Here is a 24,439-nt window from a genome sequence, read left to right as displayed (position 1 = left end):
TTTACCCAGGGTCCCTTTGCTGGTATGGATGCTGAAGAGGTAAGTGTCGTCTGCTGCATCACAAAAATAAGATGGTAGTAATCATCTCTTTGATAACAAATATTCATACAGTTAGCTTGAGTTTACAGTGTTTCCATGAATAGATGCATTTGTTACCCCTTTCATAATCAAAGTCATTTTAATTTCAATTGGATTACGATCCCCCAAACACAAGAACAATATCTGATTGCACTCTTATGCATATTATTATGTGTACAGCCAATGTGAAAGAAATTTGGCAATTAACCATCAAGCATCTGATGAGTTTTATGGAATGAGCTGTGAGAGCGCATTATCGCTATGACATTGTATTTCAAGTAAGAATGGTACAACTAATTTTGGCGGGTGTGGTTGGAGTAGGAGTGTGTGCTATTTTCATAATACATCCTTACATATATGTGGACCAAAACAAAACGTGTTGTTGTTATGTGATTTCAGATTGCAAAGATTTGTGGAGAAGAGTTTGTACCTGCCTCAGAGAAGTTTGGCTTGCTTTCACAGGAGGAGTTTGAGGAGTCTGAGAAGGTAATTTGGACTTTTCATTTCATTTGACAGTTTCAGCTTGGAATTTTTCTATGATTTATTTATGTAAAGAGAAATAAGTGATTTACTTCACAGTTAGTTATGAGGTGCCAAAGTATCCAAGCATTTTCAGATTATCAGTACCCTGTTCATGGGACTTAGTCATTCTCGCCCTCACAAAATATATGCACATTCTCCCCTTCCTGGGGAGTGTTCCATCTTGTCAGTGTGTGAGGTGTACGCGCAATCCTAGCCTGTCAGTGTGTGAGGTGCGCACAATCCTAGAAAATGCACAATGTTCACATATTGAATTCAGTCACCCTTTACTGGATGTGATGTATGTACTTTCTCTGCTTCTTGGGGAGTAGTCTTATACTAAATTTCTGAATTCACCCTTCAATAATCATGGTCCTCTTTATTATCACTAGATGGATGGCTTTGTGACAACCTCAAGGGGGAGTGACCCAAGGGGAAGTGACCCTTTTGGTCCACCACCATCCCTCCGTGCATCTGCCGCTGATTCCACCCATGGTGCTAATGGAATAGGCCATCCCGGTGCAGCTGAGAATGGGGATGGTACCAAAGTGGACGATATTGAGGGGGATGATGAAGAGGAGGAGGAAGATGAGGAAGAGAAGGAGGATGACGCCCCAGATAAGGAAATTATTTTTTACCCACCGGAAGAGGAGGAAGAGTCATCTCCTGAAAGGTGAGGATTTTTTTTGTGAAGATTTTGAATTCTGATATGAATGACAATGCCTGTCAGATAAACCCATGTAATTTAAACTCTATAAAGTTGTGGTTAGAATAGATGGATAGCCAATTGTGACACAGATCACTAATAGTACAGGTTCTATTCATTAGTTCATTTGAGACCAAAATCATTCACAACTTTCCAGGAATAATAACTAAAATAGATTTCTTCACCAACAAGGCATGAGGGAAAGAGCACTGTAACAATAAGAAACATTCAATGTAAACAAGGTTTTGACATTTTCGGCTTCCCGTAATTTCAGCACAGAGATAGACTTAAACTGGACTTTAAAATACAGGCCATTTTTTAATAGTTTTAGATCATATGATACTTTTCGTGGTTTAAAAGATTGTTCAATGTTCAATTACTTGGTTGCTATAAAAAAAAATAATTTAATTTAACATGACAAGTGCAATAGGACTCTAAAGCATTTATGATTTCTTCAGCTAAAATTGAAAATGAGGTAGTAGATGAGAATTCTTATTGTCAACTATTTTCCCAGTCTCAAGTTTCAAGTGACCGAATCAACCAAGAGCCATGAAGAGTTGGCCAAGAGACACAGCAGACATAAATCCAAAGAAGGAAGTAAGGAGACTATTAGCAGTGACCCAACACCAAATAAAGATTTGGGTGTGTCTGCAACTTCCAGTACTGGTAAGTGTTCTATTCATAACAATCTCATTGTGAGTATGGTTAACTTTTGTTATGTCTATTCATTATCTCATTATTTGATTTATGCATAGATTAGAATAATTTATTACTTAGAAATGCTTTTGAATAATATTAGAACAATTAGTCATGCAATTTTGTAGATTATTTTGTCCGATGTACACTGCAGAGATATGAAGGAGGCTAAACTTCCCCCCGTTCTGCTGCCCAGTGACTGGAAGAAGTGAAAATAATATGTATAATTGTAGATTCAAAGTGTAGTTAACTGTAAGTTGCAGATTTACAGTTACCTTGTACCAAATAAGATAAATCTTTACCCACAATTCCTTGTATCGTATGATAGATGGTAATGAGGAGGAGGATGTTGATGAGAGCGATGATGAGGAAGAAGAAGAGGAGGAGGAGGAAGAGGAGAGAGGGACTGTTACTCCCACAGCCTCACCAAGACGCAGCAAGCTGACTTCCATCGAACCTCCCTCTCCGACTACCACGCCGGACGAAGAGAAATTCCTGCATACTAATTTCAGGTGAGGAAACCTTTTTTCTTGATCCCAGGTTTCATTCCTGGTGAAAAGTTGCTCACTCTTAGGCATATTAGATATGATTTCATATCAGAGAGCTACAAGAGTTTGTACCCAAAATTAAGTATCATTTGGTATTCTTTATCAAGTATCCCCCCCTCCCCCCCCAAAAAAAAAAAAATTACCCTGTAAACTGCCATTAAGGGTAGACTATTATTTTTTGCATATTAAAATGTTAAAAGAATAATTCAAAAACTTACATTTGTAGATAGAATGAGCAATGAGGGAAAAGATTTATTTTTTGACATGAATGAAGATGATGTTTGAAGTGAGAATGTGTGTAAAGAGTATACTAATCTTGCATCAAACAGATTTAACTCATTTCAAATTGTTTTTATAATTGCATGATATTTCTATCTGTTTTCTCACTCTATGTATTTAATTGCATTCATTGACTTTGTTAACAATATGGCATGAATTTTGGCTATGATTTGAATTTCAAGCTCTATTTTTTCTCATACTTTGAATATATTTTTTGTTTTGTTATTAAAACAAAATCAAGCTTATTCTGGATATCAAATCATTTGGAATGATTCTTCATTTCAATTTATGATAAGATGATTATGCAAATATCCCAAAGGATGCTTATATAGTTAAGAATAAGTTTGAATAGATCAAACTACAAAATATATAAGTTCAAACATATGTTTATAGCTGATTTAGGACATTTTTTATAGCTGATTTAGGACATTTTAAAAGTAAAGAAATTTAATGAAGAGGCATTTATATTTTTCAAAACAAATTTTTAGTTTGAAATTATGACTAAGATGTTAAAAGTAACACATAGAAGTTTAATAACTTGTTTAAATACTATAATATTGTTCCATAGCCAATCTTATATGGTTATCTTGGTCATGTGACTAACGTAGATGGACAATACATGAGAAATTAGACTATGTACAGTATTTGTCAGGAAGCACCATGATTGAGTTGCATTTTCAACAATCCCTACCCGTTTCCAACAATACATATCCCACTCTTCTCCATGTCACTTCTGACCACACCCGTTCCCCATCTAATGACACCTACCGACACCTCCCATACTCCCTCATCCCATTTTGCATGTAGTTTTGCCGAGAAGGAGAAGAATATAGGGGATTTCACGGAGCAGGAGAATTTCGGGAAATGCCTAGAGCAGCTCCAGTCCAAGTTCTCGGATGAGATCAGCTGCGGGCGGCTCAGTATCTCGTCCCGCTTCCTCTCCAGGTCGCAACACTCCATAGCCAGGTGACTACTGCCCTCTATAGTCAATGCACATGCAGTCAGTAAGGTGTATTTGTACATTGTCCCGTTTTACTTGCAGCATGTTCTGATGTTTTTGGTGTGTCAATGCACCAGTTATGTTTGGTCTGTACATAACTGCTCATTTGTAGCGTATTTTTATAACAAACGTGCAGAAAGAATATTGCAGTTTAACTCGAAATGTTTTAGGATTCTAGAATATTTCACACTAATACATGATGCAAGTAGATGTGTTTAGATTAGCATATTGAATCATGTGTATTTTCAAATTGGAGGAAATACATGATAATAGTGGAATTATTTCAAATATTTAATGCTGTTTCAATGTTTAGTTTAATGCATCACAATTCTTTTATTTTCGTTTATTTGCTCATTTTCTTATAAAGATCATGATATTGATTTTGAATTTGCAATATAACTATTTGTTCCATGGTTTCATTGAGATCATTATTTATACCACAATATATACACTCTAACAGTGATTATTGATTGATGAGTGTTGTTGAAAATGATGAGAGAAGAAAGAAAGTAAAATTTTTCCCCCTTTTTTTTTTCATTATCCTTCCCCAGTGAAATCATCTTCATATGTATTTACTACAACATTCTAGTAGTAAAGAGAAGAGTAGCAATTAGCCTTCTGGTGTTGATGTTATTCAAAACATTTGATGCATTTTATTGATGATTGAACCAAACCAAGCATTCCAGAGAAGTGTGTACTGAAGTTTGTTTTCAGTTAAACTAGATTAAACAATAAGATTACCATCCAGTGTGTTTTAAGCACACTCAGACAGACTAGCGTCATTTCCATACTGTCATTTGTAGGACATGTGATGCAAAGTCAAAATGATGAATCATGGCTTCCCTGGTAAAGTCGTGATATGAAATACTAGTCAATCAAGCATCACTCTAGCAAATTAAACCTTCCTGTATTGCTTGAGGGGTACTCACTCACATACCACCTCTCTGAGACGAAGAGAAGTTGATTTACTTTACATGTATGGGTATTGTATGAGCATATGAGATTGTACGGTGGTGTGCCAAAGACTCAATTAGGTATCAGACAGTTGTCCTAATGTTGTGGAGGTAAAAATGGTGGATGGATGAGGTACGAGCAATTATATTATGTTTGATTAGACGGTAGTTTGCAACAGCCTGGAGAGCCAAAGACGGAAACCATACCTTCCTGAAGTTGTAGTGGATTTCAAATCTAGATGAGTCGGGCATGATTCATTATTTTTCTTCATAATATATTGTAGCTGTGCCTGTGCTTGGTAAAGTGTGATAGATCATTGAAAACTTGCTTTCACTTATTTCATATGGATACTCAAACTATGGTAAAGTTGTTAGTGCCTTGGATGAGTTTGATCTACACAATGTGTTAGATAGATGCCAAGAGGATATGTATACCAAAGCTGATAAGTCATGGAATATTCCGCAGTCACAGTGCTCAGGGCGTCGTAAATAAGGTTTGTGATGGTGCTATGAAATATGTTTGGATGGAAGTGGATACAGTGATTTTTTTAATTGAAGCAGTGTTTCAGTGATCTTTTTATTAACTTCAGTCGGAGAAATTTCATTTCTTCATGGATACAGTAGCAAGGCGGTTTGCAATTATCATTAAATCGATCACAAAACTCATATTTATTGCAGTGGTCATTAAGATTGTTTTTATCATTGGATCAATTGCTTTGTAAAGGATAACCTCTATTCATATTGGAGACACACTTTTCCATCATTTTTCAAGTCTTTAATATATGGCATAGGCTAAAATGATAACATGACGAGTGGTTTCTTTTATAAGTCAACCTGCTAGGGAATTGGATACAGCTGGGCCAAGGTTAATATGACAAATCCTTCAAACTTTTTTTGCGCATATTTTAAAACCTGTCTGTAAATACCTGCCAAGAAGACAAAAAAGTGGTCTGCTGGGGAACGTTTCTTAAAAAGACTTGTCAAACGTTTTATTCAACAATTGCTGTTTTATCCGAAAGTTACTAGAGTAAGAGTGCCTTACAGCCAATAGCCAATCAGAATCAAGGAAAGTTGTCAGATCTGACAATTTGTTGAACAAAAATTTTGATGAAACACTCCTGGGACTGTTATCTGTGATACATATTTCATTGGAAAATACTGTTCAGGTCAAGCCAAACATGTGCTCCTTGTTTACAGGTGGTTGCTACAGCATATTTGACTGTATTATGAATCTGTTTAAATTATGGTGATTGTAAATCTTTAATTCAATCAAGTATGTAGAGCCTTAATAAATTATTGTAAACTATCAGAATTTTAAGTAAATCGTATTCTCATCCATTTTGCAGCATAAGACCAATAGTCCAAAGATTAAACACAACTTGAATTTCATTCAATCAGATTGTGGTTGGGACTTGCATTAGATTTTTGTTGTTGAATTTTTAATATCAACTCTTCCTGCAATATCTCTAAGGGAATGATAATGTAATATACACTACTCTTATGTTTAACACTTCTTGTTTCGATCACAATTCAGTCAAAGTTTAACTCGAGCAAAAGTTTGGGCTTTTATGTATTGTCAGACAAGTCATATTCATTATACATAATATGTTCTCATTTGTAGGGTGGCTCCAATGATGTCCCAGACTCCAAGTGCGGGTATCAGTCCAGAAGAGGTATGAAAGCTTCAGAATCCTTCGGATCTTTATCAAACTCATTTCTGCCATTTTTGCATATATTTTATATATTTAGTGCTTGATAATATTCAGGAGCAGGATAGCATTATTTATGCATGCTTACCCTTTTGCTTATGACAGTCAAGTGACTCTATTGTAAGCCATTAGCAAATTGATATCAGCAGGTCTCCCATTCTAAGTTCATGTCTCCATAGCATTATTGTACTATTCTATAATGTATACTGTATATATGTGTGTGCCCATTGTCATAAAAAAGTGTACTAAAATATATATATATATTCAGGTATTATTTATTTCTCATTTATGGTATATTTATTTACAAAAAATCTTCATTGATGATGAATAGCTGAATATCTTCCTATATGACATTTATCTGATTTTAAAAATATGTCAGCTTTCATAATTCATAGCTTACATTCCCCTCCCCCATCCTTGAACCCAATTGCATATGAACATGGCATATACCATCTAGGAAGACCATTTCCCTATATGAATAATTTGGTCCTTGAAGAGTTTTCTATAAGACAGTATGAATTCATATTTAATAAACTATGATTATGTTCATGATATATCATTAAACAACCAAATCTTATACAATCTTGAAGATGTTATACTTATCTTCTTTTGAAATAATCTTAAACAACTTCTTGGTTATGAGGTATCAATACGGTTCTAGTCTCACTGCATTAGAATAGACAGGGAATTAATTTATTCATATATTAACTAGTTTCTCCAACTTGTAGCAGCTGATGCGTGTAGAATAGTTCTATTTTCACTCACACATAATATTCTATGAAATTGGTAGATTGAAGAATTAATTACATTTTGTTATATAATAACATAAAAGCAATATTAGCCAACGAACAGATGTTGCACATTCATCATGTTTTGAAGAAATTCCATTTGACAATCGAAAGAAAAAAGTGACAGCTCAGATTGTGAGAGTGAGTAATTGTCAACTATCCAAAGAGATTTTAACATAAAAAAAACAACAATTTTGTTCTTATGGAAGCTGAGGGGTTCACATTTTTTCTTTTACTCCACCTATCCAATTAACCAATAAAAAACCTCTTTTGATGATTTCGATTAAACATGTCATGAGCATATGCACTTGTGCGTTAACTACAGCACTGTAAAGAATATTTGTTATGTTAGACTTTTGCATTGTTTTGAAATCATAGTTTCTGTGAAAAGCAGTGACACTGTTGCACTCTGTTGTTATCTGAAGATTCTTCACTTGCAGTTAATCTTTCAATTCTGGGGGATTCTTGCCTTTGGGTTTTCTGCACAATTTGGGTTCTATTGGGACTTTACCATAAAGCTGTTTGTAAAGATATGCATGATTTTATGAATAACTGGAACATGTTCATAGGTGCTTCATAATCATTAGATTCCTGATCATTTCGATACCCATTGGTTAAAACTACAATGTACTCTTTTTGGGAGCAAAATTCTTGTCTTTAACAAGCATTTCAATGCAAAATGTACTTTCATGGAAAATCGATCAGGGTTCAGTGAAATTAACTTACAATTTGTCAAGACACCAAGAAAAATTCGGTTCTCTTTTCAAGAACAAAGACGTCCAGTCATTTGTAGAATCAAGCTTTATACCGCAGTCATATTTCCCCTGCAACCGAAAACAGCAATTTTAACATTTTTTGTACCAACAACATACGGGTGGTGTGAATAAAATGAGATAAACGGCTGTTTTCGACTCTCGCCGTACGGTGGCCGTAGAAGAAATGTGACTGAGGTGAGTCACAAACAGTTTTACGAAACACTCCCAGGGGTTGTGGCATAGTGTATGCTTGCATTTAGATCAGATCTATCACCTCATTTTGCTTTCCAGTATCTAAGAAGGCGCAAGGAAGAAGTAGCCAGAGCGGTGGAAGAAACCAGGAAGAGATTAACATCAGTAAGAATTTATGCATGCAATTGTTCTTTTCTTCATTGTGCAGTGGTTCTTTAACTATTTCACAAGTTAACTTGACAAGCATTTTCTGGGGTGAAAATGGTCACCTGTTAATATAGGAAATGCATTTTCATTTGTATGACAAGGGCATTATTGATTTCCAAGATTAAATCTTGGCAACGGTTTGGAAAAAAAATCATTTGGCCCTAAGGATGAAAATACTGAAAAGTAGACATTGTTTTTGTTGAAGATTAAAGTTTCCATGATGAAAGATCTACACTTACATGTTTAGAATAACAGAGTTATATGAACCTTATATTCCACTGTATTTGACCTTGGAATTAAAGAGGACAATATTTATTTCAAAATAAGACATGAAAGATACTATGACCTCTTTATAGAGGAAATGGCTTTAAAAAGAAACTGAAGCACCAGAATGCTCTATTCAGACAAAGAATCAGAGGGGCAAACCATTGTAAATGCATAATAGGATTTCTCTGGTCAGAACTTTACAGTATCACTATTAAAAAACAGAAAAAACATTAGATCGGACTATAAGTTATTTTAGAACCACTGCTCTAACTCCTGTTAGTGCTCCAGTGAGATGGTAACCTAATTCCTATAAAGGTGTTGACTCCTATCGTTTAATGCACAGTTCATGCCATCCTGTTTTGAAGTGATGGCTTGCGAATGCCTCTTAACCTTCACTTTAGAAGATTTTTTTTTTTTGGTTTAACTTTGTTTTTATGAATCAGACTCTTCACATAAAAAAAGGAATTATATGTGGAGTTTCGGTGCAAAATAGAGTTAATGTGTTATTCCATATCGTAATATTATTTCACTTTTGGGGCAATAATTTGGAGACTTATCAACCCTTGGCTTTGGGTTATTAAGGCTTGAGAGTATTGTACATGACTAGAATTTTGAACATGGATTTATAAAATCAGGTGACCTCTCAGTGATTGTCTGTGGAAATTTGGAATAAAATGTGTGACTGAATTTCTGATATTTCACATTAAAACTTTGCAAATAATTGTCCTCTTTAAAGTCTTTTTTAAAGAAAATTCATACAGACCAGAAACATGACTAATTATAATGAGCAAAACATGGAGTTTGTTTTACTCTCATGATGAAGACTTAGACAATGTGCTTATTAGATTAACCTTAGATTTTACAAACTGTACTTTGACTTTTATGGGCAGACTAATAAGACTAGATGGCTGCAGAGCATGATTTAGTTGGCAGATCAAAAGAGGTTTGGTGGATTAAAAGTGAAAGCTGTGCTAGTGGTACCTTTATAGTTTATGTTGGAAACAGACCTGTATCAAACGCTTCATGATAGCTGTTGTTGTTAGATGCAAGGATCAAATTTTCTTTGATCCGCCGTCTAGCAAGAAGAGGTGGAGTCAAAAGAATCTCTGGTCTCATCTACGAAGAGACACGCGGTGTACTAAAAGTCTTCTCTAACTCTAACACGTAATCTGAGTGTACAAAAAGGTCAATGCCTAGTTTAGAACAACCCAGGACAATCTTCATTTTAAGTTTGGTCCTGTCTGATCTAAAAATTGATCTAACACCAACACCTATAGGTCAACAATGAACTTGAAATCACCCTATTTGAGAACGTTTTTATCAATATACAATAGTGTCTAAGAAATGGTATTCAAGGCCTCATAGCACATTAATTCTGGCAATCGCCAAACAAGGTCATTGTTGCATGTCAAATTTGCTATAGAAAATTACCAGTAACCAATCAGAATTGTTGATTCAAATGTGCATCCTATTGCAAACCTTTGTGATGCAGTTGTTTAGATTAGATTCCTTTCTTCGTGACAATTTACCCTTTACTTATTGTGTAGAACCATTAAGAATTGTTTAAAAATTTATTGTAATCGTAATTTATTTTTTAAATTGGGTGTTATGTTATTTCAGAATAAAGCTCTTGATTATTGGGGCAATATAAACAAACATTGATTTCACCCAACCCTGACATCTTGAAAAAATGCATACTGAGCATATGTTTTCTCTTGTGTCTCATTTTCACAATCCCTATGCTTTTTATGCAATCATGTACAAGATCCTTTCACAACTGTTACGGCATGCCAAGCAAAACGCCTCTTTATCCCAAAAACCTTTTAAATGTATACATGTATGTAGGCCTACCACTCCATTACATGTACATCTCACTTATTCAGTCAGACCGCAGGTCCCTATGCTAATGAGCAGAAAGGCCAGATTCATCCAAATCATCTTGTGGCTGAATCCTCCTCCTTGGAGATTCTCGTGATTCATGAGATTTTCTTTCTCTAAGAATTTACCTGTTTTAACCTCTAGTTAAATGAAATATCATTGCACCATCAGATTGAGTATATGTTATTCTTTCATATTGGTCATTTATTTTGTATACAATATTTTGATAAGTAAATTTCTGGCCTGAAAATGTGCCGCAAAACTGAATTTTCGTCCTTTGTTTTCTTTTGCAAATTGTGCAAAACTTTTTATTTTGAGCCTCAAAGATATATATATCACCATAAAGCTGAACTACTGTACTTTCTCACGATGCCACTCTTGATATGCGGCACCTTTTAATCGGGTCAAAATCACACTTTTCCCACCAAGGTACAAGACAAGATTTCTGAAATTTTGTACTTGCATGAAAATCCAAAATTCTGATTGGCTGGATAAGGTTCACAGAACAACAGGCGTGGGTAGTTTGAGGAGATTACCACATGGGAACTGTGACCTTCCCATGAACCCAGGCGCTGGAAATGTTTGAATTTACCAATGTGTGGTCTCTTTGAACAATCAGAGTGCACTATTCTTGTTTTCAAACTGCTTTATGTATTTGGACAATGAAAAGTGTGATCTTGACCCCTTTAAAGCAATTCTTATTTTGAAACCTATACCATTTTAAAGCATACATATTCAGCTTTATCATGATCTAAAAATTAATTGGGCTCAAACAAAAATAAAGTGTGAAAATAGCAGCTTTTCTCAGGTGAAAATAATTATTTTGTAGCATATTTTAGATCAAAATTTTAACCTTTATTACAAAATCGTTGAATAAATTCAAACACATTACCTGAAAGAATGATTCTTCTTCCTTACAATGATACCAAAATCATGAAATTTGATGCACAATTAGAGCAGCAATGACCGAATGAAAAGGGGCATTTTGGTCCGCATCAAGCTCATTAAGAATGCAAAACTTCTCAAGTCATGAATATCACTCGAATGAAAGAAGCCACTTTTGGGGGACTTGCCTACTGACTGTATTTATCCAATTGAAGTTGAACATGGACAATGTACAGCAAAACAGTCTCCATATTGAAACTTGTTTAATGTAGATGGAAAATGATAGCAAGATTGAGGGAGGACCCTCTTTCACAAACTTCAATAGATCATAAAAGTGCTGACATTTTATGTGTGTACCACAGTGCCTAATGAATCCATTACCATATGCCAAGCAAGTGCCTCTTATTGTACCTTGTTTAGTTTGAGTGCTAAATCAAGTGCACTTATACATCATACCAAATATCATTTCACACTTTGATACTGTGTGAAAAGCTCAATATTTTTGACCAATCAAATCCACTAGTTTATGAAGACACTATTGATAACAATCTGGAGTGAAATATGGCCCTATAATTTTTTTGCCAAGATTAATATTCAATTTTAAGAAGATCATTACTCCTATATTAACCTCTATGTGTATCCTTTCCATGTTTCTCTCATGTAAAATGCTCATAATCATTTTCTTTGTAGCTTGGATGGAACATGGGAGATAAAAAAACTGCCAATGTCCCAACTGCTGCAACTTCAGGCCCTGGTGGTGCGAAAGTAAAACCTGCCATACCTCCCCGCCAGAGTAAACCTGTGCCAAGAAAGGTAGACCAACCTCTAACAGAACTCCCTGGTGATAAAGACACTAGCGCAACCCCTGTTCCTGTCCAGACCGATTCAGTACTAACCAGTAAAGACAAAAAAGATGATGCCTCTGTTGAGGATGCCTCTGTGAATGGCCATTCAATGTCTGGGGATGTTGGTGTGAAAGGACAGACAGAGAGCATCCCTAAAGATGGCAGTCTTGATAAGAACCGGCATGCCAGCAAGGAGAGCTCACATGAGTCCAGCCCTGAGACGTCGGGCAATGCCAAGGACCAAAAGACCAAGGAAAAATCCTCAGACTCTTTAAAAAATGTCAAGAACAATGCTTTGGACGAAGCCCTTGACGATATCTTCAAAGACAACAAGTCTCCAAAGCACCTGATCAGACAGACATCGGTGTCTTCAGACGACACCAGCAGCAGCTGTGACTTTGAGGCAGAGGTAGATTCCAATAAGGAGAACGTGAGCAGTGTGGCCTTGCTGAATAAAAAGAAGCATGGGGAGGAAGATGGTTCAGGAGTGCCCAACACAAAGTCCATGAGTGGTGGTGACAGATCAAAGATCGCAGGCAAGAAGACCAACATGAGGAGGGTTGCATCCTTGACTGACCTTAGGAAGGATAACTGTGAGTTTTTGATAAATTTTACACAAGGATTATTAAAAATAATTCCCATTGAGTATACATTAAGGAAAAAAATGAGAAATGAATTTCCAACTGTTTCAGTTCAGTATCTGGCTTTCAGGGCCTCATTTCATTAAAAGTTGCTGTGATTGTTGGAATGTCAACTTTCATTGGAAGAGCCAGTCAAAAAGCGAAATTTTCCTTGTCATGGTAGTTGACATTTCAGCAAGACTTGCTATCATAGCAACTTTTAATGAAATGGGGCCCTGGTGATTTGGCATTTCATGTTGCTTTTTATTTATCTACCTTATATGGAATAAGTTATTGAGAAGCAATGATTATTATTATATACTCATATTATGAAGCAATTTATTGGGGATGGGTACCTCTTTCTTTTGCCTTTTTACTATCATTTCCCTTAACTCAATTAGTAGAGATGATAAATATGATTTCATTCTGTAATCTGTCTCTAATTATTCTGCAGTGGACAAGAACGAGTCCTCTCCCACCCTGACTCCACCGACCCAGTCATCCCATGCCAGAAGTTCCAGCTCAGAAAGGGCAAGGAAACAGCAATCCCCCAGCGACAGCCCAGCTCGGCAAAAGAGGAGGGAGAAAGCAGATCGAATGCTTCCCCTGCTCCCTACGCCAAAGACACGGTCTTATGAGGGGCGAACTGAGAGCTCTATGGCCAAAGTGGTAAGGAGGATTAGTGAGTCGCCACCCCCTTCTCCAAATACAAGGCGAAAGAAGATGAGCCTTGGTGGAGCCACCATGTCAAAGAGTGGTCCTTTGAAGGCAACAGATTCGTCTTTGATTAGTGACACTAAATCAGACATAGATCTAGATCTTAATAGTGAAGCATCTTTTGAAAGCTCAAAGGCTAGTGAAGATGGCTCCAGCACAACGTCAAAGAAGACTACATCATCGGACAAACTTGCAATGCCTCCACCAACATCAACTCATGTCAGTAAGGCAAAGGGGAGGAAAATGTCCAATACCAAGATGGCAGATAGAGGTAGGAAGAGGAGTTCGTCGGTTACCCTTACCCCAGGAACATGTCGAGGCCGCAGGTCATCGACCTCCTCCCTTCCACCATCAACATCGGAGAGCAAAGCAAAATCTACAGACTCAAAATCAAAGATTCCCATGGTAAATGCGAAACCTGCTGTACCCAGTAGATCGCCAAAGGCCACCACCGATTCAAAGTCTGAAATTATTCCAAAGCAACCTGCTAAAATCGCAAAAGACACACACACTGGACAAGGTGCTCAAGCTGACAGCATCCCTGCTGAATCAGAATCAAGTAAAGAAGCAAGAGATGTGAACAAATCTTCAGAGACACCAATAGGTAATGAGGAAACTGTTGATGAAGTTGTGAAACGGGGAGAGCGAGATGAAGAAAAAGAATCAGATAAGAGCAGTAGTGTCAGTGAGGATACCATGGTACTAGAGTCCACTAAAGTGAGGACAACATTGCCGCAGGAGGGAGATGAGCAGAGGAAACCTGTGGAAGGCCTCACTACCAGTGGTGGAAATACACCTGAGGAGGTTAAAGCCATGAGGGCTGACCTAACAATAGACCTGGATGATATTACTGGTGAGTGGTTATGGTTATCTCATGTTTTAACCATGAAAGATTGGGCTATTTTGATGCCTAGGAAGGGAGGATTGATTTCAGTCCTTACCCCTTATGATCTGGGACGTCGACCATGCAATCGCGACAACAATCACACATTGCCCATGGCAAACTCTATGAAACTGGAAAATCAAGTCTCTGAAAAATACTAATTGACTATTCATATTTTTAATTGAAAATATTTAAAATCAAAAGCTTGCACTTATTAACTAAATAAAGCTCCCAAACTGCTATTTTTTAAATAAAAGACTCTGTAGGATTCTTTCCAAATGTACCTTTAAAAATTTATCATCCGATCTTTTTCCTATTCAATAATTGTTTTTGTCTTGCCTGCATAGCAGAGCAAGATATGTGCCGCTTTTTCAACAGTGGCAGCATCAACAATTTGCAAATTTTTAGATTTTTTTATGGGTGATGTGTGTGCCAATTGTCATTGTGACTGTGTAATAAACAACCAAGATGGGGGGAACCCCCCAAATAAGTTCCATTTCTTTTTGGCTATTTGGTCTAGTTAGACCTTTCAAATCATGTGTTGTACATCAAATATTCAATGTTTTCTCATGTCATTGGCGGTCATCCACATGATGGTATCACACATACAACAGTGCAAGTTCATTTCAGAGAAAGTCAACTTCAAAATTTACTATAATTTCCACACTTTGTTTCCCAGCCTTACAACATTTTCATTGCTAGAAAAATACCTGGTTGGAAAGGCCATCATAACTTTGGAAGATTATAGATATAATTCATGAAATGTGGACATAAGGGTAATCAAGCATCACTGATCATCTTGCACGAGTCTTATGTCACATGATCAAGGTCAAATGTCATTTAGGGTCAATGAACATCGTACTTAATTATCATATGAATGCAGTTATTTGTGAATAATTATTATGCAGTCATGTTCAAAGTCAGTATTGCTGCTGTATTGAATTACGTAATGCAGGCGAGACCACCAGAGGCACTCCACTTGTATGTATGCTCCTGTAGCAGGATACACCCATACCTTGTGATAAGAGTGAAACCTGGCTACTCAAACAAACTTTCTTGTTTTTTTTACAACTATTACCCTCATCCCTTTATTTCTATGAGATATTACATGTTCCCTGGACAGATATTATGTTTGATACCAGCACACAATACAACGCTCATGCTATTATTTTGTGTAGTCTAACAACAGCTGTCTGTCATTTTGTTCCTTGACAGTGGATGGGACAGAAGTAGATCCTGGTGTGGGACTGAGGAGGAGTGTAGATGCCATGAAGAAAGCCTTCGATCAATGCATCAATTATGTTTCATTGGTAAACAGAGAGTGTTATACATTATGCTGTTGACTCTGAGAAAAGGATAAGCCCAGCAAATTGTTCTTTCATTTTCCATAGAGTAATATAGAGTAGTATCCTAATGGATGTTGACAGAGATATCTTTTGACAATGATGATCATGGTTATGAACAGAAGTAGTCACAGTAACTGCATTAGCGGAAGTAGTAGTAGTAGTAGTAGTAGTAGTAGTAGTAGTAGTAGTAGTAGTAGTAGTAGTAGTAGTAGTAGTAGTAGTAGTAGTAGTAGTAGTAGTAGTAGTAGTAGTAGTAGTGGTGGTGGTAGTAGTAGTGGTAGTAGTGGTGGTAGTAGTAGTAGTAGTAGTGGTGGTAGTAGTAGTAGTAGTAGTAGTAGTAGTAGTAGTTGTAGTAGTAGTAGTGGTAGTAGTGGTGGTGGTAGTAGTAGTAGTAGTAGTAGTAGATCAAGACAAAGAACAGAAATGGCAAGGATGCTTGTGAAACCCCCAAAAAATGTGTTCTACAACCTTCAAGAATCTACTTACTAAATACTAGAAGATAAAATGAAGCACTAAAAGATCTTTTAACTCTAACTTTGCCGGGCTTTTCGGACCGCTCTGTTGCCGGGGGAGGGGGGTTTATTAACCCCAACCCTGAGATCTCGGCCGCCAGTGGGTGGTAGTAGTAGTAGAAGAAGGAGTAGGAGTAGTAGTAGTAGTAGTAGTAGTAGTAGTAGTAGTAGTAGTAGTAGTAGTAGTAGTAGTAGTAGTAGTAGTAGTAGTAGTAGTAGTAGTAGTAGTAGTAGTAGTAGTAGTAGAAGGAGTAGTAGTAGTAGTAGTAGTAGTAGTAGTAGTAGTAGTGGTAGTAGTGGTAGTGGCAGTAGTGGCAGTAGTAGTAGTAGTAGTAGTAGTAGTAGTAGTAGCAGTAGCAGTAGTAGTAGTAGTAGCAGTAGCAGTAGCAGTAGTAGTAGCAAGACAAATATCACAAATGGCAAGGATGCTTGTGAACCCCCCAAAAAAAAAAAAATCTACAACCTCCAAGAATCTACCTACTAAATACTAGAAGATCAGATGAAGCACTAAAAAAACTTTTTACAATTTCATTTCACTATGTTCTATGGCTTCACTTCCAAGAATCCATTTAGAAAATACTATGACATTGAATGAAGCACTAAAAGATCTTTTAAATGATTTCATTTTTTATTTTTAACCAGATTGAGAGGAAAGGAAACCACCGTCAAGACCTTAACTATTTCAGTTCAACCTTTGCCAATATGGACAAATCCTATGACACCAGGGTACTTCATGTCGTCCGTCGAAGCAACAACGCCTCCCCAGAAAACACACTCTCCAATGCCAGCGAGGGCTGCCTCAATATCAGTAATTCTGGACAGTTTACAGAGACATCCCGAAGTCTGCCCTCGTTGTCAGACCTTATGGGTGGTCCATCGGTCGATACGAGGGAGCGGTTGGACAAGAGGTCAGGATCATTGGATGCATCTTCACCCCAGGCTCTAGCCATGCTGCAGCATTACTCTGACATGTTGGTTAATATGGTCAGATCTAAGATGGATGATAGTGAGGATGGGCTGTTGAGCGGCAGAAGTCGGGTGTCGTCCCTCGATCTGGAAGGAGAGGACTAGATATTCAAACACTAGATAATGATGTTCTAGAGGGAATTCATTGGGGAGAGTTCTAAACTTCAACACAATATAATCAATAACTGTTTAGAACCTGGTATATTAATTTTTAGTTGGGCCAATAAGGTATTCATATGGTTATATATCTGGCCTATGCTGAACCAATTCTAACAAAATTTGTGCTGTTGGTGCTTTTCATCATACTCCTCCGAGATATAATATAAAATACGAAATGCAGAATCTGGGTTTGTTTAGGGCATCACACTTCTCTACTCTATATATAAGTTCAATCAGTCGGGAATATCAATCTTAAATATTTTTGAACGTTTTGGAGTCTCCCACAGAACCAGAAAGTTTACCGCCCACAACTGTGAGTCAGTATGGTGTAGATGATACAGCTTCATATCTTATATCACTGGTATATTTCATTTGGGGTTTATGTGTACAAATTGTGGAGTTCACTTTCTTTGCTGGACTTCTTGTACTTTTATGCTTAATTTTCAATGGCAGAATTAGCATTCTGAAAAAAAATTGACATAAACCAAAAAATCAAAGGTACTGACCTAAAGAGATTGTTGGTAATCTAGAGGACCAGAAGTTGAAATATCTAAATTTGCATAATATTTTTGAGTGGTATATGAGACTCAATCATTAACATTTGTGAGTTTGTTATCAGCATTCTACATGATGTTTATATGCAGAATGGGAGTGGGGGCAACCCTGTTATGAATACTGAAAGCTGGGTTTGTTATGCTCCATTATTAGAGCTCTTACTTTTGATAAAGTAAGTGTTAATGCGCTGTATAAAGCAAGTATTATCACCTAACATGCTTCAGAATGTGCAGCGTTATGTCATCAAATGTGCATCACCTCATTGTTCATCTCTGGAAATAGCTTGTGTAAATATTTTGTTGCCTAGCACATCACGACATTCCACATTCAAAATGCACTGTTTTTCTGTATATATAGAATGTGTATAGAATATGACAGAATGCTATATTTTGGCTGTACTATTATCACTGCTTTGTGCCCTCATCGTGTATATAGAATAACTTTATTTTGAGAAAAGAAAAGGATACAGTATTATTTCTTGTATTTTTCCATTTTCTTTCATGAAAATGTGCTGATATGTTTGTTTAAGAATAGATCACACTTTTCCCCTATTATGTAATTGTTGATTATATATTTTTTGTTTGGCTCTTCCTTATTTTCCTCATTGACATGTACACAGAAATTATGGTTGTAAATATTATGAGCTAATGCCAGGCATTTTGTATTGAAATGTGTTCATGTAGCATTTTCTATTCTGTGCAAATTGTGCTGATATAATTGAGATATACATGATATTGTGTGTTTCATACTGCAATGTTGAAGTGAATATCAGAGTACTTGAATAGTAATAAATTATTGTTTTGCAATGATTATGCAAGCAATCTTGTTTTTTCATGCACATTCGTATATTCCATTTTGAAATAAAAGTTAATTATTCTTTCATGCTGAAGAATGCCCTTATCAGTCTTTGTCACTAAAACCCATGGAATAGAAAATGTTATTCCACTGACTATTTGAATATATACTTAGTTGCAATCTTGTGATAATTAGAAGGGGGAAAATGCAACGAGGGAAGCAACAATAGCTTTAACCATTTATAAAATACATCTGGGGATCTTGCAGAGACACATGTATCCTTCAAGACATTAGAAATATTGATACAAATGAATTTATCAATTAAAATACATAAATGACTGGTATGTTATTCTTTCCGTTAATGAAGTGACAGTTTAAACAAAAAATGAAAGAAATGGACTTGATAACTGATAAAGGATAGGTATCAGACAGAGCAGAAACCAGGGGCTTCTTAAAACCTTTCTTAGACAGTGTGACAGAACTTTCTCATATTTCTAGAGCTTTCTGACTTGATTAGTAAAATTTGCCCACTGAGGTTAGTTTGTGTGATACCATACATGTCATTGTTGTCATTGTCCAAATTTGCAGAGAGGAATAATGACAGTGTATTTTTTTCTTCAAGTTTTTGCAGCTAAGAGAGAATAAAAATGTCTCCTGCTTCCACACATAAGATGTTTGTTTATATTCACTGGTATTCAGTTGGTCTACCAAGGGATGGTGTAATTCTCAGATTATGTAACATCATCATGGCTAAAGCTATTTGATCTTCTATCAGTTTAGTCTAATTGTCACTTGGGCTAATTGCCATTTAGTCTAATGTCCAGGTGGTTTGATTTGTTTTGTTTTTTGGCACTTTGTCAATAAAAATTTGGTTCGTAACCACTTCATCTAATCATATAGACTAAGTTGTGAAGAAGTAGTGAGAGGTATTTTCTTCTGGGTGATACTCAGTTGTATTCAGCAATTGTTCCTTTCTTTATTATTAAAAACACTTGTAATGCAGATAACCGTAACTCATATAGACATTGCTACAGCAATTACCTTTTACAGAGCTTAAAGCCTTGTGTGGGAAATGGTCTCTAGACTATTTGGTGCTTCCTTTCTGTTAATGCAGTAATCCTTTGTAAAATCTTGTGCATCGAGTGTAGATATCCATGTAAATATTAATTACCCCTTATTTGCATAAGTACAAGAAATAAATAAGGTGTAGTTTAATTTTCTATGCATTTGATATGCTGATTGTAGAATTAAAGTTCATTGCATTGTAAAAGAACATGTGGTATGATTTTTAAACACTGCCTTTGAAAAAAATGATATATGGCATATGAAATTGCACTTGCTTAAAGAAGGGTCTTATCCAGCTTTATTGTTGACATTACCAATATGATTTTTTTTACTAGTTAAGTGTTAATTATTGCTCCACATTTGCAATATCTATTACTGTTATCTGCACATGTTTACTGTGCAATGTATTTCCCTTGATAAATTAAATGAATTAAGACAGAAATGCCGGGGCTAAATTTCATATACACAATGATTTAATCATTGAAATAAAATGAGAATGCAGCTTAAACTCGGTGTGTAGAGATTCTTGACACTCTTGAAATTAATTGATTAAAGCAAGGTTCTTGTTATAGTGGTGTTTGAAAACAGAATGAAACAGGGCCTGAAATGGACCACTTCTGCAGAATCAGAATTATTTAAATATTGTTTATACTGAATTTCCACTGTATTCAATATTTCAAAACATAAACACAAAAATTTCATTAAGCATTGGTGACTTTTAAAGTGATAGCAATTAGGTCCTTATGGCATGTATCCGACCCAAAGTCTCCCGTCCACTGAAGAGTTGAGAGCATCCACATGAACAACAACAAAAAAACATGAAAAATGGGTGTTTTCCAGGGGGTAGGCACAGAATGCAAAAAGAATGTGTCAAAAATGGAAAAAAAAGGCTCCCTCACTGACGATATCCTAAAATGCGAAAAGGGTATGTAACTTTCACTGACTGCGAGACCTACTGTATCAAGACCCATGAATGGAAAATCCTTTACACCACCTCGCGATAAAAAGCCAGATGAGAAGGGCAAATTCAACATGGAATCCCAAACCCGAATCCTCAGTATGATCCACACAATGTTGAAAATGGGAATATTCAAATAATTTATAAAATCCCTGTTCAGGGTGTGCAAATATAAGACATCTGCACAAAATTTGTGTTAGGGGTGTCCTAGTGGCCTGCCCTGGAATCCTTATCTAGATTGCTTTTTTCGTGATGATTCTTACGGATGTTGTTCACTCTTCAACGATTTACAATTTACACAGTATTTATTTATCATTTGTTTGTATCTGTCGATGATGGATTGCAAAATCTTGCAGCAAGCAAGCAAAAGCTTTAATTCCTCTGATTTTTTATGATGCTGTATTTGTATTAATTTGATCCAAGATTATTGATAAAGCTTCCATTCCAAGCTGAATATGCGTGTTCTCTTGTTTCAGTTTACTCTCTTCGTTGTTACTTATCCTTCATTCATACAAACACTCATCACTCTGAATCTGCAAACCATTATTGTTATTTATTCAATATTATTTAATTCTGCATTTCAAATACATAGAGAATACAGAGTTACAAACAAGTCAATGTTAAGAACAATTAAAATGTTGCATGATAAAGGAAATGTTGTTTCATAAAGCTGTTTGTAAGATACGAATGACTTTACGCACGACTGGAGATCCTTTCTTGTGCTATCTGATATCCCTATGTAATTGAGTTATGACCCAAGAACAGGTGGGTGTTTCATAAAGCTGTTCGTAAGATAAGAACGACTTTAAGAACGACTGGTGATCCTTTCTTTTGGTAAACGATATACACCATTGGCGATGGTTTAGCATGTAAGAAATGTTCACCAGTCTTTCATAAAGTCGCTCTTAACTTACGAACAGCTTTATGAAACGGCCCCCAGGTTCCAGTCGTGCATAAAGTCGTTTTTAACTTTACGAAAAGCTTTATGAAACACCTACCTGGGCCCCCATTGCATAAAAGTTACTGCTATGGTAACTTTGCCATCCAATGGTATCTTTCATTGAATCCTTGATTTTGATTGGCTGTAGAGCATTGTTACCATGGTAGTGACCATTTTATGCAACAGGGCCCTGGATGAGAGTTGGAGTGGGTGCTTTGATATGGAAAATGTTAACTCAACCATAATCCATGGGTCTTCCTCCCCAAACCTCACTAACTCCATCCTGGGCTCCGTAAAACAAAGGTTTGCGATGAATTGCAAATACGAAAGAACCGCACTGATTGGTCCCTGTTCAGTATTTCAAACATACTGCGCGTGTAACATTGATAGTGATTGGTCAGTTCATTTGGTGATTGATCGTTAATCTTTTTGTTACGGAGCCCAGGTCAGAATAAGAAAATTATAATGAAGATTTCCAACTCCAAATGATCGAACTTGTTGGATTAGACCTTATACTCTGGATGGGCCTACCATTGTGTGTACCGGTAGACATTTTGGCCCGGGAGATGTATTCTATCTAACCTGACATTGCAAAATCATTTCTGGCCCCTTTGCATAAAAGTTACTATTATAGTAATTTTGACATCCATTGGTGTCTATCATGATATCCTTGATTCTGATTTGTTGGATGCCAAAGTTACCATGATAGTAACTTTTATGCACTGGGGTCCAGTTCTGTTTTGGTAATCATGACTCATGCATGTTCGATGTGAAGAACCAACTTTGAAAAGTTGATCCACTTGGAAAAACTTTTTCCATTTGGGTTAGGCTTTATGATTCAGGTAGGTTTTTTTTTAACTGAACGTTACACATGACTTTGTGTATGGCTATTATGACCATTATTTGGGTGCTAAATTATTTCAATTCACTGGCGTACCTAAGATTTTCCAAAATGGGGCAAATTTTTTGGAGGATATTTCGTCCGCGAAAAAATCTGACAAGCCAAAAAAAAGGATTTCTTACCACAAACAAATAGACAAGCAAAAAAAAGGTCATCAAACACGATTATAAGCCATCTTGATAATCAAGCACACGCCATACTATATAGTGCGTCCCACAACAGACGAAACTGAGATTTATAGATAAATTATCATGCCTTAATCGCAAATACAATAGACAAATGACCCATCATTGTAAAGTTAGGGTCTCCTTTTTCAAATGAAATAACTTAGATTATTCCTCATTCATGCTTGAGTGAGCAAAAAAATGAAAAGAAACCAAAAAGCCACTTGGCAGGCGGTATCTGAGTTTCAAAAAGAAAATCGCATTTTTAAAAAGTCCAATATCTGCCTTTTAATGTGATACCTCAATGACAGAAAACGGTCGATAAATAAAAAAGTTCTGTTTATTTGAAATAAGGCTTGAATTCCAATAATTTATATAAAGAGAAGAGGTTTTAAAGGATAACTTTTAGACTAGTTACTCGACACTCCGTTTTGTTGACGATCACCCATGCAGAAACCGATAAAAACATCTTTCATGAAACTATGGAAATGCAAGCATTGTTTCGAGGAAACATAACTTGATATTTCTCGACCATTTTCTGCGATTTAGCTATTAAAAAGAAAGAGCAGATAATGAACTTTTTAGGCATGTGATTTTCTTTTTGAAATTTTGATACCCCCCGTCGAATGACTTACTATCCTTTCTTCTAATTGTTTTTTACTCACTCATGCGTGGATGAAAAATCTTGTATGTTATTTCAGCTGAAAGAAGACATTCTTAGCTTTACTATGATAGGGCATTGTTTATTGTATTTGTGATTAAGTTATGATAAATCATCGCTAAAAAACACACCTCGGTTTCGTTTTTTTGTGGGACGCACTGTATACTGCCTTAAATCCGAAGGGGTATCCTATTTTTCTTGGGAATTGATGACCTTGCTCAATTGGATCCTATATTGTAATTCCCGAGAAATCTTCTGTCTTGATTTGAACTCCCATCATCTGAAAACCTATAAATATGGGCGCGCGGTATGTTTTCCATATAATGTAGTTTACTTGTTTTACTCTGACGTAGGTTGCGTGTCAATCAGCACACGCGTAACAATAATAAATACATGGCTTTACTAAAATAAGATAAAAATACATATTTTTACTTGGGAATTAATCATCGACGGCGATGAGAGTGAAGTCCAAATTAATTAAGTGAGGACTGAAGACCACACCCATATTTTGCAAAAAAATGATGAGAGTCATAGGATCACGAGATTATTTAAAGAGCGCACAGCATGGGTCATTATTTAAACCATTCAGTTTTGGGGGTATGTTTTTCTGCTCCCATGATCCTTTCGGGTGAATGTGGCACCCTTACGAATGAAATTTATTTTTTTAATATACCGCCCCAATATCAAAACATCGCTCGGGCGCCCTAAGTTGAACGTCTATATGGTGCCAGGCCTTGTGAAGGTTAAGATGAAATAAGCGCCCCGTCATCTTATTCTAAGTAAATTTTGCGTCCCTAATTTTCCCTTATCCGGTCAAATTGGCATCCCTTTACTTCAAGATATGGCGCCCCTGAATTTAAGAAAAAAAAACGACCAAAGCAAGGTACTGGAT

General features: G+C 36.2%; 1 protein-coding gene across 5 annotated transcripts in view; it reads left to right on the top strand.

The window, feature by feature from the left end:
• LOC121418977 (mitogen-activated protein kinase-binding protein 1-like) overlaps positions 1 to 21,335 on the top strand; it is an 85,978-nt gene extending 64,643 nt beyond the window's left edge. For 4 of the 5 annotated variants that reach the window (XM_041613224.1, XM_041613220.1, XM_041613222.1 and 1 more), the window contains 12 exons: positions 10 to 39; positions 478 to 564; positions 990 to 1,270; positions 1,818 to 1,969; positions 2,328 to 2,511; positions 3,634 to 3,792; positions 6,401 to 6,452; positions 8,323 to 8,388; positions 12,151 to 12,898; positions 13,380 to 14,495; positions 15,741 to 15,835; positions 17,026 to 21,335. In XM_041613224.1, the coding sequence (XP_041469158.1) occupies positions 10 to 39; positions 478 to 564; positions 990 to 1,270; positions 1,818 to 1,969; positions 2,328 to 2,511; positions 3,634 to 3,792; positions 6,401 to 6,452; positions 8,323 to 8,388; positions 12,151 to 12,898; positions 13,380 to 14,495; positions 15,741 to 15,835; positions 17,026 to 17,454 (3,399 nt within the window). In that variant the 3' untranslated portion in view covers positions 17,455 to 21,335. The remainder of the gene's footprint in view (positions 1 to 9; positions 40 to 477; positions 565 to 989; positions 1,271 to 1,817; positions 1,970 to 2,327; positions 2,512 to 3,633; positions 3,793 to 6,400; positions 6,453 to 8,322; positions 8,389 to 12,150; positions 12,899 to 13,379; positions 14,496 to 15,740; positions 15,836 to 17,025) is intronic. The other variant, XM_041613225.1, reaches the window with a different exon arrangement.
• The last annotated feature ends 3,104 nt before the right edge of the window (positions 21,336 to 24,439 follow it).

Source organism: Lytechinus variegatus, chromosome 7 (assembly GCF_018143015.1).
Source record: "Lytechinus variegatus isolate NC3 chromosome 7, Lvar_3.0, whole genome shotgun sequence".
Taxonomy (NCBI): Eukaryota; Metazoa; Echinodermata; class Echinoidea; order Temnopleuroida; family Toxopneustidae; genus Lytechinus; species Lytechinus variegatus.
Note: the sequence above shows the minus strand (reverse complement) of the source record. Positions and strands in the feature narration are given on the sequence as shown.